Source organism: Diadema setosum, chromosome 7 (genome assembly GCF_964275005.1).
Source record: "Diadema setosum chromosome 7, eeDiaSeto1, whole genome shotgun sequence".
Taxonomy (NCBI): domain Eukaryota; kingdom Metazoa; phylum Echinodermata; class Echinoidea; order Diadematoida; family Diadematidae; genus Diadema; species Diadema setosum.
This window is the reverse complement of record NC_092691.1, coordinates 37,112,410-37,129,209: the sequence shown is the minus strand read 5'-3', so window position 1 is coordinate 37,129,209 and position 16,800 is coordinate 37,112,410. Positions and strand designations below refer to the sequence as shown.

Here is a 16,800-nt window from a genome sequence, read left to right as displayed (position 1 = left end):
ACAGTGCCATGCAGCAATGCATGTGCTTCTTTCAAGGTGTGTGGCAAGAAGCGAAAGAAAGATATATAAAGCTGCATCAGGTTCACATGACCATACTTTCCCGTGTGAATGGTGTTCCTCAACGTTCTGCTTTACCACAAAACTTGCCAAAACTATCAAACTTCATAAAAAAGTAGAGCAGATCACACATCGCACAATCATAGAGGCACAAAACCCAGGACCACAGAAGGGTCCTTGACTGAAGTTGGTTCTATATACATCTCAATACAATAATTGCATTCACCAGTTTAATGCTGTAAATAAAAAATAAGCAGGGAATTTTCTCATGACATTGCCAAACAACCAATTAGAATGATAGTTACATCATTGCTATGATATAACAATTTGGCAACTGTTCATCGATTATCATCGCCCTGTTAAACACTCGGCTTTCATGTTTAAGCTTATTCTTTATTGTTTTGTCTTTTTTTTTAGTTTTCTTACATTTTATCATCATACATAACTCACAAATAGATATAAACAATCACTCATACACACACTTACTTAGAATAACAACAAAATTGGAAAAATGTATTCTAAGTTAACCCTTACCCCCTTTGAGGACAAGCTGATTTTACCATCATATACATGCTTCCCAGAGAAGCTTGCCCGAGTATACTCGGGTCTACATATGTAGTCTTCAATCAGTTAATTTGGTAATACAACGTCAATGTATTTATGCATCTGTTAGCTCTGACTATTGAAATCCTTCTCCATATCAACATGAAGTAATTACATGTGTGAGGGTTGTACTGGTATCCTCTCATATTTTGCACTTCTGTACATACAATATGTCAACAATTTATACAATTCTGACAGAAAGACTGACAAAACATTGGGTGTATGTTGTAATAATTTACCAACCTAAAATTCTTTGCTCACTTCATATGTGACCTTGCATCACAAAACCAACAAAAAGTCGCTTGCCCTTGTGCGTATTACATGAGGACTCAAAATAGGAGAAACGGGTCAATCTTGAGTTTTTCACATTTTCTGAAAGCAAGCATTTCTACTACATTATTCTAAAGTTTTTGTCCAAATGTGTTTTAATTGTGCATTTAGCAGGTGTTCTTAAACATTTTTTTTTTAAAGAATAGCGTGATTAAATATGTCTTAGAGGCCCCTTTCCGTTTCTTAAAAACCCTCTATACACTTTCATTTTCAACTCTACTAACTTTTGAAAGGATGATGCTACTGCTTTGAAAGTTGGTATCAATTATGAATAGAATGTGTTGATAAAGCATGCTCAATTTCAGCTTAATCTAAAAATTTGATTATCCCTTCATTGTTGTTGCTAGGACTTTTACATCCTATTTCTTGTCCCATTTATTGCACAGAGCGCGGCTTGATATTAAAGAATAAGTGCTTGAATAGACCCTATACTTCAGAGCCTCTTTCCTCAGTACACACTTTTCCACAGTATGTGTTTTCCTTCCAATATTTAGATAGGTTAGGAGAGTCCACTTGAATTGAGCTATATATCATTTTAAAGCTTAAAATCTGCTCTTTCAGAACGTGAACTTCAATGAAAATCCATGTCTGGCAATTTTTTGTTGGCTTTGCGATGCAGGGTCACATATATTTCTACATAGACAAGATGGTTTGGAGTAGGGGAAATTTGGGGACAGGATAATAAAATCAGTTTGGCTTGGCATCATAATTATGTGTTTATTCTTCATATAAATTGTTTGCTGCTCTTCTGAGAAGAGGTGCAGCATAACTATGAGTTGCGTGAAATGAGCATATAAAGAAAGAAAGAAAGGAAGAAAACATAAAACATATGATGCAGTCAATTACTGCTCTGAAGATAGAGTGCCGATGGCCACATTCCTGCTGTCATGTGAATTCCTGGTGATCAAACATCTCCGTTGCAGGCTTGAGGAGAAGGACACACATTCATCTCCGCATTCTCACAGGTCTGCAGTCAAAACAAGATGCACAGAACATACACAATTGCAGTACTGTAAAACACAATATTTTCGCGGCATGAAATTTTCTGTGAATTGGAGCCAACGGCCTTTTTCACGGCGTGAAAATTTTCGCGAGTTGCCTCTCACACTCAATGCGTATAGTGTAGACAAGAACTTTCGTATGCATTTTAATTTCGCGAATCTCGGCTCACGCGAAATTCAAATGCGCGTGAACATTTCTTGTTTTACAGTAACACACTGAAGCGATGCTTCTGGAACAACTTCTATGTTAGAATTTCTTGACAGAGATGACTCCACTTTATGAGACACACAAACAATTATTTTTGCCAAGGGGCAAACAAGTGCTCAAAATGTGGCAAAAGTCAGGCCACAAACTAAATATTTGGGAAAAATAGCACAATTTCTCGGAGCACACAAAATTTGCTAGAGTGATTAGGACATAGTTCATGAATACAAAAACAACTAGCGAAAGCAAGTAATGTCTCATACCTAGTTCCTACTTTAGTTTCGAAAAAGCCACAGAAGATTGTAGTGCAACATTTGAAAGGCATCCAATATAGATATACATACAGTAGTATGAGGAAATGTGCCCCCCCCCCCCCAAGCCTGACTTTACTACACAGACATTCAGCATCATTATGATAGTTGTTCCTCACAAAAATGCTTGAGCAGTAAGGCAATCCAATCAACTTTGCAAACACAAGTAGATGAAGATGGCACTAAGCAATGCTAAATGTCACAATATGTGACCCGCTACAACAAAAGGATCCTAAAGTCGCTGACGGGCGAGCCAAGCATGGCCCAGAAAAATGCTATTTTCAGGCCTTTCCTTTGATCATTTAGCTTCGAAATTTTGGCAGATGACAGAAGATACATTAGACTACAAAATTATGTTAAAACAGAAATCCGAACGTTTTGACAGATTTTGGTGATCTGACTTCAAACTTGATTTTCTCGGCTCACCCGTCAGCGACTTTAGGATCCTTTTGTTGTAGCGGGTCACACATATTCCTCAAAAAAAAAATTAAAATAAAGTAAAGAAGAAAAAAAGTGCTTTGGATGACTGGTCTAGAATTATTACAGTGCAAATATTCTCTTTTGTTGCTCCCACCCCTCCCCCCCCCCCCACCCCGGTTTTGTATTGCACATGACCAGCATTTTGCATGAAAAACACACTTATCTATAACTTCTAAACATCTAAACAAGTGTCAAAGGCAGTTGCATACAATTTTTTTTTTACACATCCTGTATTAGATATTCTTTTTTAAAGATCAGTGGTTTTGCAGTAGCTTTCTGTATTAGATCACTTCTTTGGAATGAAGAAGAGAGAGAGAGAGAGAGAGAGAGAGAGGGAGAGAGAGAGAGAGAGGGAGAGAGAGGGAGAGAGAGAGAGAGAGAGAGAGAGAGAGAGGGGGGGAGAGAGAGAGGGAGAGAGAGAGAGGGAGGGAGAGGGGGAGAGGGATAGCAACCCAACAGCCTAAAAAAATTACAATCGGATTTCCGCTTTGGTAACTTTTAATATGATTAAACTGTCTGAATGCTTCGCATTTCATGGTGTAATATATAATATCTTACTGCCATTTTGCAGAAAACCCTATTATTGGTTACACTGTATGTGGTTATACAGAAATGTGGTTTGCTGTAAAGAATGTCATGGTTCTGTTTCTGTACCCAGTTTTTCACTTTTTACTGGTCAATTCCAGAAAAAGCTACTGTTGTTCTGCCGGGGATTTTTACTGGTCAGGGACCATCGGACCAGTGCCAGTGTGCAGCGTTGCATACATCATCTCTTTGGGTTTTTGGCAAACAGTATCAAGGCTACATGAATGATCGTTTTCCAGTTCCCTGAAGTTTCCTATCATTAGACAAGCAATGTTATGCAATCAACGTGGAACATTATGTCATTTGCCAAGACATAACTTTACAAGGCACCAAATTACTGATACACCATACATCAAGTGAGTATAAATTTCCATGCATTGGTACTTCTCTATGAGTTTTTGAATTTGGGATCATTGAGTACATTAAATGGAGAAATGTATGCTGCATGTCGCATTCGTGTCAGGACCAGGGTTGATATTTTTGGATATTGTTAAGATTTGTGAATAGCACCCAACTCACAAAATGAATGAAAATAGAAACAAAGCAAAACATATGGCATGTTCAGTACCTTTCAACTACATTGAGTAGCAATGAAATACAAAACAATTCCTAACATACGTGTATAAAATTACTTCAAGATATATCGCTGCTGTCATTTAACATGCTACTGACCATCACAGTTTTCAAGAAATCAATCTAAGAATTTACACAAGTAGTACTTACCACATGCTTTCTCAACCAGTCTTTGAATTCGTAGCGATATACTGCCATGTTGTAATCATATTCCATCACTGCAGTTCTGTTACAACTCATCTCTTCCTCTGTGTATAAAAGAATACACACAAAAAATAAACCATTGAAATTGAGAGCAAAAAAAAAAAAGGGTGGGGCGGGGAGAGGAGAGCAATAGAATTCATCAGGAAAGAACTAAATTTCTGTACTAGTAACAAACTGCAAACATGGATTCAGCGAGTTGATTAGCTGGACAAAACATTGACTGTGACATAAGTTCCTATAGAAATGTGTATGACCATTAACCAAATAAAACCTCACCACTTATGCCTCAGTTGTTACATAGCAAAGAATATTTGTGAATTTAGATGATTTAGATTATTCCACATTTTCTTATCATTTACATTGTTTGTTTTTTCACGGGCGTATTATCCAACTCTCCCATTCTTTGTTGATGGGAAAAAAAAATATATATATATACATTGTATATATATATATATATATATATATATATAAGGTTCTTGGAGAATTGTGGAAGGAAGGAGCTAAAGTGGATTACATTAGAAACTAGCAAATCTGTCTACTCAGTCATACCAGAGGAATCCACATCAATGTCAAAGGGCACGACTATGGGGCTGGTCTTTCCTGATGCGCTGCTCACTGTAACATTTCCAGGATAAGTACAAGGAGTCCCGTCGGGGCATTTCAGGCTCTGCATATCATCTCTTATTATAATGTGGACATGGAGAAACTCTCGACAGCCCTGCGCAGTGTTGAACCTCTTGGAATTGACGTTGTAAGTTCCTGCATGAAGGTCTGTATCGAATTCTGCTTCTATTTCTGTGCCTTCTTCACCCTCAAAAAGCAAGAAACAGTTGGTGACACTGCTAGGTAGGCTGCGATGAGTGCAGTTTTTCTTGTCATACATGTCAGTGCGGTCCTTTATAGCTGTGTGGATGAACAGCAAATCATACAAATAAGAGCACAAGCAAATTGAAAGACAAAGGAAAGAGGGCAATATCTCCCCCTCACTTCATCATTGATATTTCATCATTTCTTCCTTCATAAGAATTCACTTACACATTAAAGGCAATACACTGTGATTGACAAGACATGTCAAAGTCAAAGGGAGGTTGAAAGACTTTTTAAAGGTCATAATTATACAGTCAACCTCACCTAAGTCGAATCTATTGGGACCGACGAAAACACTTCGAAATTCGACTTCCGCGAAAGTCGAATTTTTTTCCGACTTGTATTTTCTAATGAATTTTCATAATGCAGCGTCTTTTTATGTTTTTATTGGCCGTGAAATTACAGTAGATGGTAGTAATATGTTGTAATGAGTGTGTTTGTTTTGTTTAAGTTTTAAAAAATAATCCCGAGGCTCAATTATTGGACTGCAATAATCGAAATGCGTTGCACGTAATGTCTACAAAAGATCGCCAAACAAACGCGGGAGTTTGGGGGCGTCGTCATTTGTTTGGGGATGTTGTTTTTACTTCGGCAAGAATTTCAAAACAATTAGATTTTTTGTGAACCTTTTCTGCACATTGAGTCATGATTTGGTCGTGATTTGTTTTTGAAAATGTCTTACATGTCTCGTCATAGCGCAAGACCTTCGCCAGACGTGCGCAATGTTCGCAAAATCTTCGAGAAACACCGAACATACCGCGAAGCTTCGGAGAATATCGCACATGTTTCGGCGATATTCCACGATGAAACGCAGTGTCTTTTTATGTTTTTATTGGATGTTAAATTACAGTTGATGATAGCAATATATAGTATTTATTGTTCTTGTAATGTGCGTTTTTTGCGGGGTCACGTCGCGAGTGGCAAAATCTAACATTCGCATTTTGGTCTGCAAAAATCGTCAATGAACGCGGGAGTTCGGAGACATCGTCAATTGTTTGGAGATGTCGTTACTTCAGCAAGAATTTCAAAATTATTCGATTTTTTTTTTTGTGAACCTTTTCCACACAATGAATCCTAATTTGGTAGTGATTTGGTCTCGAAAATGTCTTTAAAGTCTCGTCATATTATGTGTGAGACCTTCGTCAGAAGTGCGCAATGTTCGTAAAATCTTCGTGAAACCCCAAACAGACCCCGAAACTTTGGAAAATGTCTTGTGTATGTTTCACGAAATCCGCGAAGTTCATGCGATCATTTTACGACATAACTGCAATACCTGCTCATGTACCTTTTGAAACATTCTCTCGAACGTTTGGCGCATATGTTTGATGTATGACCTTTTTAACACTCTTTTGTTTTCTGGAAAACAAAATCATAGCATACTAGTAAATCCACCCATCAAGCAACTATATACGCTGTATATGAAAACAAAATTTTTTATATAAAAAACAAAAATCCCAAAATGTACTTAAAATTACTCCAATTCACGCGGAAATTACATTAGAAACTTCAGATAATGCGTGTAGGAACCTAGAAAAAAAAAAATGCTTTTTAATTGTGGGGTAGCCTAGGTCATCAGACACAATCGCAATGGAGAAATGAAAGGGAAAGAAAGGAAAAATGCAGGAAAGAGAAAATCTTCAACTCAATACAGCTATCAGTCTCCTTGGAAACATTACTCTCCAATGATTATTGAAAATTTGCGTGGTTGCATTTCCGACGCTTGTTTTTCGTTTACGTAACTGACTGTATCTTAGCAAAAGTACACGCGACATTTACACATACATTGTGAGAACTTGGCACAAACTGCGCAAAAATGGGTGTTTTTGTTTTGTTTTGTTTGGTTTCTTGCTTCATTGTCCGAACACATTCAGATAAAAACTTCCGAATGTTGGATTTTGCCATTTGTGTCTTTTGCAAATCGTCCGTGTGCTCCGCGAAATCTCACTGAGGTGCGAATGTTTGCGACCGTAGCGAATACTAGGGAATTTGCAATCAAATTCGTAAATAAATGCCGTCAAACTCGCAAACTGTTTGTATTGTCAGAAACAGTTTCTGTTGTCGCAAAACATTCGCCATTCCCCACTCAGGAGATTGGTGGCTTTACCGGATTGTGAGGATTTGTTCTTCTTCCTTTTTTTTTTTTCCCCAAAACCATGCTGTGCCGCCCGCACATGGCTCGCCTCTAACCAGTTACACGTGATTTATGTCCTTCTCAGCTGGACATCAAGGATACAAGGGATATTAGGGTTAACTTGTATTCGACCCTTGGGAGCATTTTATTACAAAAGTATTGTGTTTTTTCCTTCGTTTATCTATCAAAGAATGAAAGAATACTCACTTGCATGTTTGAATGACGTACGGGGGAAAAAAATGTCCACTTGTGCTGGAAATAACATGTATTTACACAAATCTGGACTCAAAATTATCTTCGACATAGGCGAAATTCAACTTGTGAAACTTCGACTTGTGAAAGATTATCTTAAAGAAATAAGTAAAGAGAAAATCGGGACTTTTCTGGAGCTTCGACTTGGCCGAGTTTTTGACTTGCGCGAGGTCGACTTAGGCGAGGTTGACTGTATATCCCTCTTGCAAACATCATGAAATTTTGCATGGTTGAAGAATAAAGCCTCCCAACATCATGTACGAAATGTTATGCTATGCCTCAAGAGTTAAACAGAAAAGAAAGAAAGAATAAAACACTAACTCCATGCCATTCGAGAATATGATCCCCTTTTGTACCAAGAATAATTGTTGGAATTTTTTTGAGGTCTGAAAAATTCACTGGAAATCAGACAGATAGAGAGGCAGCTGTTAAACAAACAAACAAACAAACTAACACCAGCAAAAACATAATTTCCTTGGTGGAGGTAAAACTAAATTACGGTGGATGCCCCTGTAACTGCACAGGTCAACATCACAACTTTATGTACCACATGGACAGTCCCTTGTGCGAGTGGCAATGGTACGCGATGAAATCATTCGCATAATTTGCTACATTGGCGGAAATGCTAGAGCCACATTGTGGAAGTGTTCAATCCATCTCACAATTGGTAAACTACAACCCCCCCCCCCCCCAAAAAAAAAAAGTTTTTTGGTAAAAAAAAAATCTCTCTTACTTGATGGAAGTGGTGGCAAACTGTCGCCGACACCGAAATTGACGGCGCACTCATCCATGGTAGCATACACTCTATCCTTCTCAATAGTGATGTCTCTCACACCATACGGCCACCTCTGCTCAAGCTGGGCATATTTAAGTGATGCAGGGACAGGGGGGAGGGAGCACAAAAATGCAAATCATAACGTGAACAATATTGTGCTGCAATAAAGTATCGCCATAACTGACGACAAATGAGCAAAACTTATAAGTTTTGTACGTACTTGAAATGATAACCAAATAGTATCCATCAACAATAGAATTTACCTGTTTCATCACAGACAAAAGTGTCGGCGATTGAAGTTTACAGTGTTCCTACCCTCTATGGCCTTAAATATTTTATCAATACACATAGTTTTGGTGGTCACAAGACCAATACTGTTGTTCAGTGTGGTCTAATGAAAGCAGTTTAGATGATGCACAAAATAATGTAGACACGGTCAATATGTTGCAATCACTTTGATAGCGTACACTTTGTTTTAATGTTCTTGCTCAGGGACCATTTCCGGTGTGAAAACTACACTTTCTTACTAATTTTTGCATTAGATATGTTGCAATGAGCAAACTTTCCAAATCACACAAAGACATTTTCATCTCATTTTGTTAAAAATGCTGTAAATCAAGAGGAAGAAAGTATTGCAAGTTCTTTGCATATGCAGAGTCATACGGTTCAGTCCCACACCGTATGGTTCTGCCGCACCCTTCCAGCTTGTGCATTCTCGTCACTTACATAGGTACCATTGAAGGTTCGACGCTCAATACTGATCTCCTCTAGCACCTCTGCGCTGTCTGCACTGATGCTGACATTCAGAATCTTTGCATTGTCTAAAATGGATAGAAAAAAATTTTCACATGCCTCATTATCTCAACCAATGACCACTAATGCTGCAAAGAGTAAGTTTATCTATTAAATGTGAAAGCCTACTGATGTCCTCTTTTGAACTTCTTGGTCAGTCTTGAGATGGCAAAACAACATATGTCGAAAATTCATGAAAATTGACTTAGTCACATATTTCAACTTCTTTTAGTATAATCTAACTCTTTACCAAATCTTGAAATCAGAACCCACTGAGATATGACGCTCCCTCCCAGTGGGAAGTGTTCAAATTTTGTTGGCAAAACAACATAAGCGGCGATACACTTGCCCCTGCTCAACACACATCAGGCATGGACTTGACAAACAACGTATCTACAAGCGATACACTGTTTTGCCATCTTCATGTTTACGCAGTAATAGGCTGAGCGCCGTGTGTGGCAGCAGAAGTGCGCGCATATTGACGTTGTAGGACATCATACGTGTGCCAGTGATCGAGACTTACGTTGTTTTGCCGTATCAATGGCAATAGTGTGGTTATGTTGAGACGGCAAAACAATGTATGTTTAGATTAAAAACAAATTATTCTTAAAATAAAGGGTCTTGTGAAATCAATTTGCATGCACTGTATTACTGATACTGTTGGTCCTTCTAGGGTAAGATATGAAGTATTAAACGAAAACAGAAAAAGAGCTGTAGGTTTGCGAAACTGCAAACTTGATTTACTGGAAATGAGGTTGGATGTAGATACGATGTTTTGCCATCTCAAGGCCATAATGGTGTCAAGCATAACATCAAAAGAGAGGAGTTAGTTTCTAATCTGTCTACATGTCTGATACCTCCGTGGGTGGAACAAGGGTCAGCGAGTCGATCTCCTGCAACAAAGACACAACTCTGATGCCTGTCGAATATGGAACATTTCTCTCAACTGGTACCAAAAGAAGTCAGACTAATACCAAAGAATAAAGAGAGGATTAATACAAAAGACTCACTTGTTCCAATAAACACGGTAATTGAAATCTCTGAGCTTTTGTAGATGGCAAACTCTTGTCCCTTGACACCCTCCAGTACAGCCAGGGCGTCGGTCACACTCTCGTCCAGACCACGAGGATAGGTGCAGGTCTGTCCGAATCCACAACTCACCACATTTGTGTTCAGCAGAGGGTACTTCTCCAAGTGAGAATATATGCTGTTTGAGCCAAGTTCGTAAGCTTGCGCACACTGATGGTGCCACCAAAATTTGTAAAAACATACAAATAAGAAAAAATGTTAGTCATGTGACCATCATCTTAAATGGAAGGTAATGACAAACTTCAGCAGGCTAAGACATTAAGTGTGTATTGCATACAGGTTCTTCAATGCTAAGTTGATGTTAACCCGTTGAGGACGAGTCCCAAGCATACTCAGGCAAGTGTCTATGGGAAATGCATGCTGTAGCAAAATCAGGCCGTCCTCCATGGGTTAAAAGGGATTTTCCAAATACATGTATTCTCTGACAATTCATGCACCATTTCTCAGCTGCTGTGTCAGTTATCATGTACATGAAGGCATACCACAGGACAAACACCCATTGCACCTAAAGATTTTTTATTTCTTTTTATGAAAAGGGTGTTAATATCTACATAGAATAGCAAAAGTGGTAAATCAGTCTAGATCATGAACCTTGCTTGCCACACTTGGATTTCTATTGACAATATTGAAAGACAAAAAACAAGGTTCTCATCAAGACAAGCACACGAGGGAGCAAAACAACCTCGAGCAATTTGACTGGGATGCCTTTCCAATCTCATGCTGTTCTATGATGCATGATAATAATACTGGTCTTTATGCAGATAACCTCCCTCAAAAAAAAAAAAAAAATCATCATCTACCTCTATCATATTAGTGGTGTGTGGTCATTCCATTTTCGGGTTAGCATCATGAATTAACCCGTTGAAGACAGTTTGATTTTGCTACAACATGCATTTCCCATTTTACCATTGGGGAGGAAATGATGATCTCTACTCTCAAATTTCCAAGTGGTTTGTACTTACAGTGTTCTACAGCAATAATCTCTTTTGAATTTAACTGTTTAGAAGCTATTTCAAATGTCGTCTCTGCTTGTTCATCACTACTCTGGATTAAATGTAAGTTCATGTGTGGGATTTCTTTTCTTCCTTTACATTCCACTTTTGGTTTGAAAAAAAAAAAGAGGAGAGATTAAATTAAGCCTTTTGTGTGTGTGTGTGTGTGTGTGTGTGTGTGTGTGTGTGTGTGAACCAAAGGGGAAAGTTGTGAGGTGATGACATCCAGTTTCCACCTCCCTGATGTATGAAGCATTTGATGTTTTAATGGCTAAATGCAACATCGGCTTACAACTTGCTATGTGCCATTTACACATTTAAACAGCTTAGGTGTATCATTTGTGTTTTTTTTTTCTAAGTCAGTGAAATTATGGGGGGGGGGGGAAATTGATATGTATGCCCCCTCCCCCCCCCCCCAAAAAAAAAAAAAAAAATCACTGGATCGACACCCATGTACACACATACACCGACGCATGTAATAACACAACATACCGTTCTCCTTGCCTCCGTATCATCGCTGTGCCTGGTAACCTCCAACCATAATTTGTCACTGGACTCCTGGCCCCGTCGGTTGTCCTCATTGAACAAATCCTCAATCTCCCTCAAGTCGTAGCGACAGATGGCAGTAGATGGCGTGCCACCACTGAATGTGCGGAAAGATACGGTAAGTGTGGGGGTAATAAAGAGGTTACATGCCAGTACAAACAGTGCTGGCTCTCAAGTAGCCCGGTATAACTGCTCTGTGAGTTTATGGAGTGAAGTCTGCCATTACTCAGAGGGGCATATGTCTCAGGAAAAGTATGCACACGTACGGTTCGACTCTATATACTGTGGTTTATCAGAATTTTGTTTGTCCATGTTGCATACCTTCACCACTACGTCTAGAAATGTTACAAAACACAGTGTTCAACAGAATTTTAGAGCTGTTATTATCTTTTCTAATCAATATCCAGCCTTTCCATTGAAAAACAAATTTTCAATGAGCATTCATTGTTTGACCTTCATGGTATGTTAATACATAGATGTCCATCCAGTATTACATATGTTACCCTCAAATTTTCATTTTGACAAAAATGTGGATACACTGGTTGTTTGAAGCAATTCTGGGGCAAAGTTATCTCTCATTAAACTGTTCAAAATGATCGCATTGCATTGGGGTAATGCAAATTAAAAACAAAAAATAAAGCAGCATCTCTAAAATGTACCCTTTTACTGTGGAAATGCTCATCTGAATTTTCATCATTTTCTTCACTGATATTGTGCAGATTAGCTGAAGTCTGTATCATTCGTAATACATTCAGACAAACATCAGACTTGTAATGTAATTTCAGTACATTGTACTCTCTGCATTTGCATCTGGCAAACTCTGGTCACATGAAAAAGATTAAGGCATACATGACATACACTTGTATGTATACTTCTTCGGGTTGTGTCGATCTTGCTCCAATACACAATACCATGATTACAGCTAATAAAATGTGTTTATCAAAGACAGAAGTAATACATTCACTCCACTACATTAAACAATCTTGATTTGGAAAGCTTATCAATGTTTATAAAAGAAAAAAAAATTGGCAACAACCAATTTCTCAGACTTAAGAGGCAACTGTAATTAGCATGGTTTGTGTGCATGTAAAATCATCTACTCGTATATATATATTGATACCAAGATTGTTTAATGCATACATTGTCATGATTCCAACACAAGATTTGGAAAATATATATTCATAAAAGCAATACAGTGAGCAATCCTTAACACTTCAGCACCGCCTTTATCACAAAAATATAGATTAATGTCTCTATGCACATGAAGACAAAAATAATAGAGAAATAGAAGAAAATAGAAATGACAGAGAGAAGGGGAGACAAGAAGATGAAAATATGTGACCTGCCACAACAAAAGGATCCTAAAGTCACTGATGGCTGAGCCAAAAAAATTGAGTTTGAAGTCAGATCATCAAATTTGGTCAAATCGATCGGATTTCTGTTTTTGGCATAATTTCATAGCATTATTTATCGTCTATCATCTGCTGAAATTTTGAAGCTAAATGATCAGAGAATAAGCAAGAAATAAGTTTTTCTGGGCCATGATTTTCTGACTTTCAACGGAACAGAATGTATCAGAAGATTTGGATTTAGCGCCGCAGATAGACTTCGCCCCTAGCAACGAGGGAGTGATCTTATAGGTCAGTGCATGGCACCCTGGTTACTGATTGGTCATGCGTAGACCGCAGGCGCTAAGCTTGAATGAACAATGTGGAGGTTGCTATGAGGAGACCTTTTATTGTCAAGAGGTGAAAACTGTCTTACCCTCCCCTTGATCGCGATTGCATTGGAAAGAAAAACTCTTGAAACACTGATTACCTTGACCACTCAACATGGTCTCATAAAATCAACAATATCTCCACAACCTGGTACTTTTATGAGTCGTGCTATATACAAAATTAAACAGAAGAGTAAGGGAATAATGTCATGTCATTTTCAGAAAATCGTCCTCCCCTGACTTTTGGACCCTTTTGTTGTAGCGGGCTACATATACAGAAATCAAATTTGTACAAGTGTCTGATATGTGCCTTGAAGTGAAATAGGATGGGGGGGGGGGGGTCTTTTGCCACTCCCATTTCTTCTTTTTTTCTTCTGTATTTTGAGCATAGAGATGGTATTGTACAATGTAATTGCAACATCATAATGTAAAATGTCAGAACACAAAATGTGTCAAGCTGAGTGAGCTCCATTTATTTCATTTGCTAAGAATTAATTTTCACATTATACAAACACCCATTTCAGCCTCTTTTTTTTTTCTTAATACAAATGTAAATTCATGTCTCGTGGATGACAACAAATATTGAAATAAGCTTCGAGCAAAGCAAGGCTTGATGCACTAACCTTGTTGTTGTAAACATCCCATAGAAATAATAATCACCATCTCGCACAGTATCCTCTGTGAAATAGAAAAAAGTACTGTACAGTGCATATAACATGCATTTTAACTGAATTTGCCATCTGAATAGTACATGCATGTGGACAATTCCAGATAGTCTCATCTGAATGAAATACATTTATACACAAAGTATGCAAAACTGTTATCTTATAATAAAGGGTGATGATACAGCCTTTAAAAATGAATATGCAATTGTATGCCACAAAAGTGTAATTTTAGCATTAAATTGTACATTTTTTGCATTTTAGTCTGGCCTTGGACCCTTGACCTTTGACCCTACATGTATGACCCTAAAATGTCCAAGAGAATCACTGTCAGTTGGAACATGCATGAATATATAGGTCCCTACTAAGTTTCATGATGAGACCTTGAGTCATTTTTGAGATTTGAAGAAAGAAGTGAAATTTAGCTCTTTCACTTGAGCTTTGACCTTTTGACCTTTGACCTTTTGGCAAGAAACTTCCAAGAGTATCTCTATTGGGTAATACAAAATGTATACATTAAGTTACAAGAAAAATCGTGTAGGAATTGCATAAATATGAGGGAAACAGTGAAATTTTGGGGAGTTGACCTTGACCTTTGACCCTGACCTTTGACCCATGACCAACAAATTCCCTAGATAATCACTGCCAGTCAGTACATGCAAATGTACCAAGTTCCATGAAGATACCTTGAACGATTTGCGAGATATGGCAAAAAAAGTGAAGTGTTAACATTTTCACTTGATCTTTGACCTCTTAATCCAAAACTCTTGCTGAGGAATCTTTATTTAGTAGTACATGTATAAGTTTCAATAAACTTCCTTCAGGCATTGCATACATACACATCGTACATGTATTACCTTATAGAAATTCTCTGGGAAGTTTCTTGCCAAAAGGTCAAATGTCAAAAGGTCTAGTGAAAGTGATAAATTTCACTTCTTCCGCCATATCTCAAAAGTGACGTAGTACAAATGCATGTTCTACCTGACAGTGATTCTCTTGGGAATTTTATGCATACTGATCCAGACCATTGAATACATGGTGCACTGTTCAGCCTTCCTACCACCTACTGTTCTACTGCCACGGAAACCTTCAAAGACGTCATCCACAAATTATGCCGTACAGTACACGATGTACACTGATCTGACTATGATAAACATACTGTACAAAATATGAACAAAATCCTTCAGGAAATGTGGCTAGTACAGCACACAACAGACCCTCTAAAATCAAGCTGTATGTGTGCAAAGACGTAACAAGCGAGGGCGCTATCACTAAAAGGAGTGAGTGGCAGCATCATCACAACCACAAGGTTTCAAGCTTCATCATGGTACACCTCCTTACAAGATTGAAAGTAAATACATTTATAAATGTGGATTGTAGAGTGTACACAAGAAATGTAACAGGACAACCTCTGACCCTGGAAAAAGGAAACATTTATTTGCCGGCAGCATATCAAAACATGTAGAATTTTTGATTCGACTAGAATAAACAGCTGTTCAAAACTTGAGCAAAATCCATCAAATAACGTATACTGAAAGGCACACACAGGCAGACCCTCATTAATACTACATGAACTTTGTGTGTGTGTGTGTGGTTGTGTATAAAGACAGAACAACCTTGTGGGCTTTATCACTAAAAGTCACAGGAGGCTAGATTTTTAAACATGATACACCTCCACCCCGAATTTGAAGAAAATTAGTCCAGAAATGTTACCAGTATTGCACACACAAATGGGACGTAGTGGTGGCGCAACACTGCTAAGAGTATCCTACAGTACAAGCACTACGGGATACAATTACGTAGCTGTAATGTGTCACTCCCACAAGATATGGATGTAAAACCAGAAGAGGATTCAGATCGTACACACAATCACTTCGAGTAATAACTTACGGTTGAAGTGAAGAAAGATGACTTGTACACAGTTACTGATTTGTTCTTTTATGAAGTGGGCAGGAGACCAAAGTTGAATTTTACTTCTTATTTTTTTTTTTCATACCAATGTATCAACTTATGGCAGTATACATGTCTCAATAAGGAATACATTCAAATACATCAGATTGCTCAGCATGGTAAAGAAGTAATATGTGGCCGTGTATCACAAAACCAAGAAAAGTGGCACGCCTGATTTTATGTGAGAACTCAAAATAATTGAAATGGGTTGCCTTAATCAATCATGAATTTTTCTTATTTTCTAAAAAAGCAATTCTTCTTCTACAGCATTCTAAAGTTTGTCACCATAGAACAAACGGGAAATTGTGTTTAGAGCAGTTTTCTACAATGCAGAACACTTTTTTTTCCCCCAGAATAGTGTGATTAGGTATATGTTAGAGGCCTTTATCATTTCTTACAAACCCTTTTACACGCTCTTTACTTTCAACTCTAATAACTTTTGTAAAAATGACTCTACTGCTTTGAAAGTTGTCAGCGGTCATCAATAGAATGTGTTGACAGAGCATGCTTAAAGGTACTGTTTACCATTTGGAGCGGTGGTCTAAAAAAATGTTTGAGTTATCACATTTGATGTGTATGTGTAGGCCAGTTGTATCACAAAACATCCCATCATATAAACATTTTGCAATAAAGCCTAAAATATAAGGAGATATTGCTAGTTTTCTCGCCAAACCATAA

The 16,800-nt window shown here is 37.9% G+C and overlaps 1 protein-coding gene across 1 annotated transcript in view; it reads right to left on the bottom strand.

The window, feature by feature from the left end:
• Positions 1–1,894: 1,894 nt before the first annotated feature.
• Positions 1,895–16,800, bottom strand: part of LOC140231216 (semaphorin-1A-like) — a 46,788-nt gene continuing 31,882 nt past the window's right edge. The window contains exons 11-18 of the mRNA XM_072311361.1: positions 14,134–14,188; positions 11,740–11,890; positions 10,177–10,405; positions 9,101–9,195; positions 8,333–8,456; positions 4,899–5,252; positions 4,296–4,393; positions 1,895–1,957 (exon numbers count right to left, since the gene is read on the bottom strand). Coding sequence (XP_072167462.1) covers positions 1,895–1,957; positions 4,296–4,393; positions 4,899–5,252; positions 8,333–8,456; positions 9,101–9,195; positions 10,177–10,405; positions 11,740–11,890; positions 14,134–14,188 — 1,169 coding nt within the window. The remainder of the gene's footprint in view (positions 1,958–4,295; positions 4,394–4,898; positions 5,253–8,332; positions 8,457–9,100; positions 9,196–10,176; positions 10,406–11,739; positions 11,891–14,133; positions 14,189–16,800) is intronic.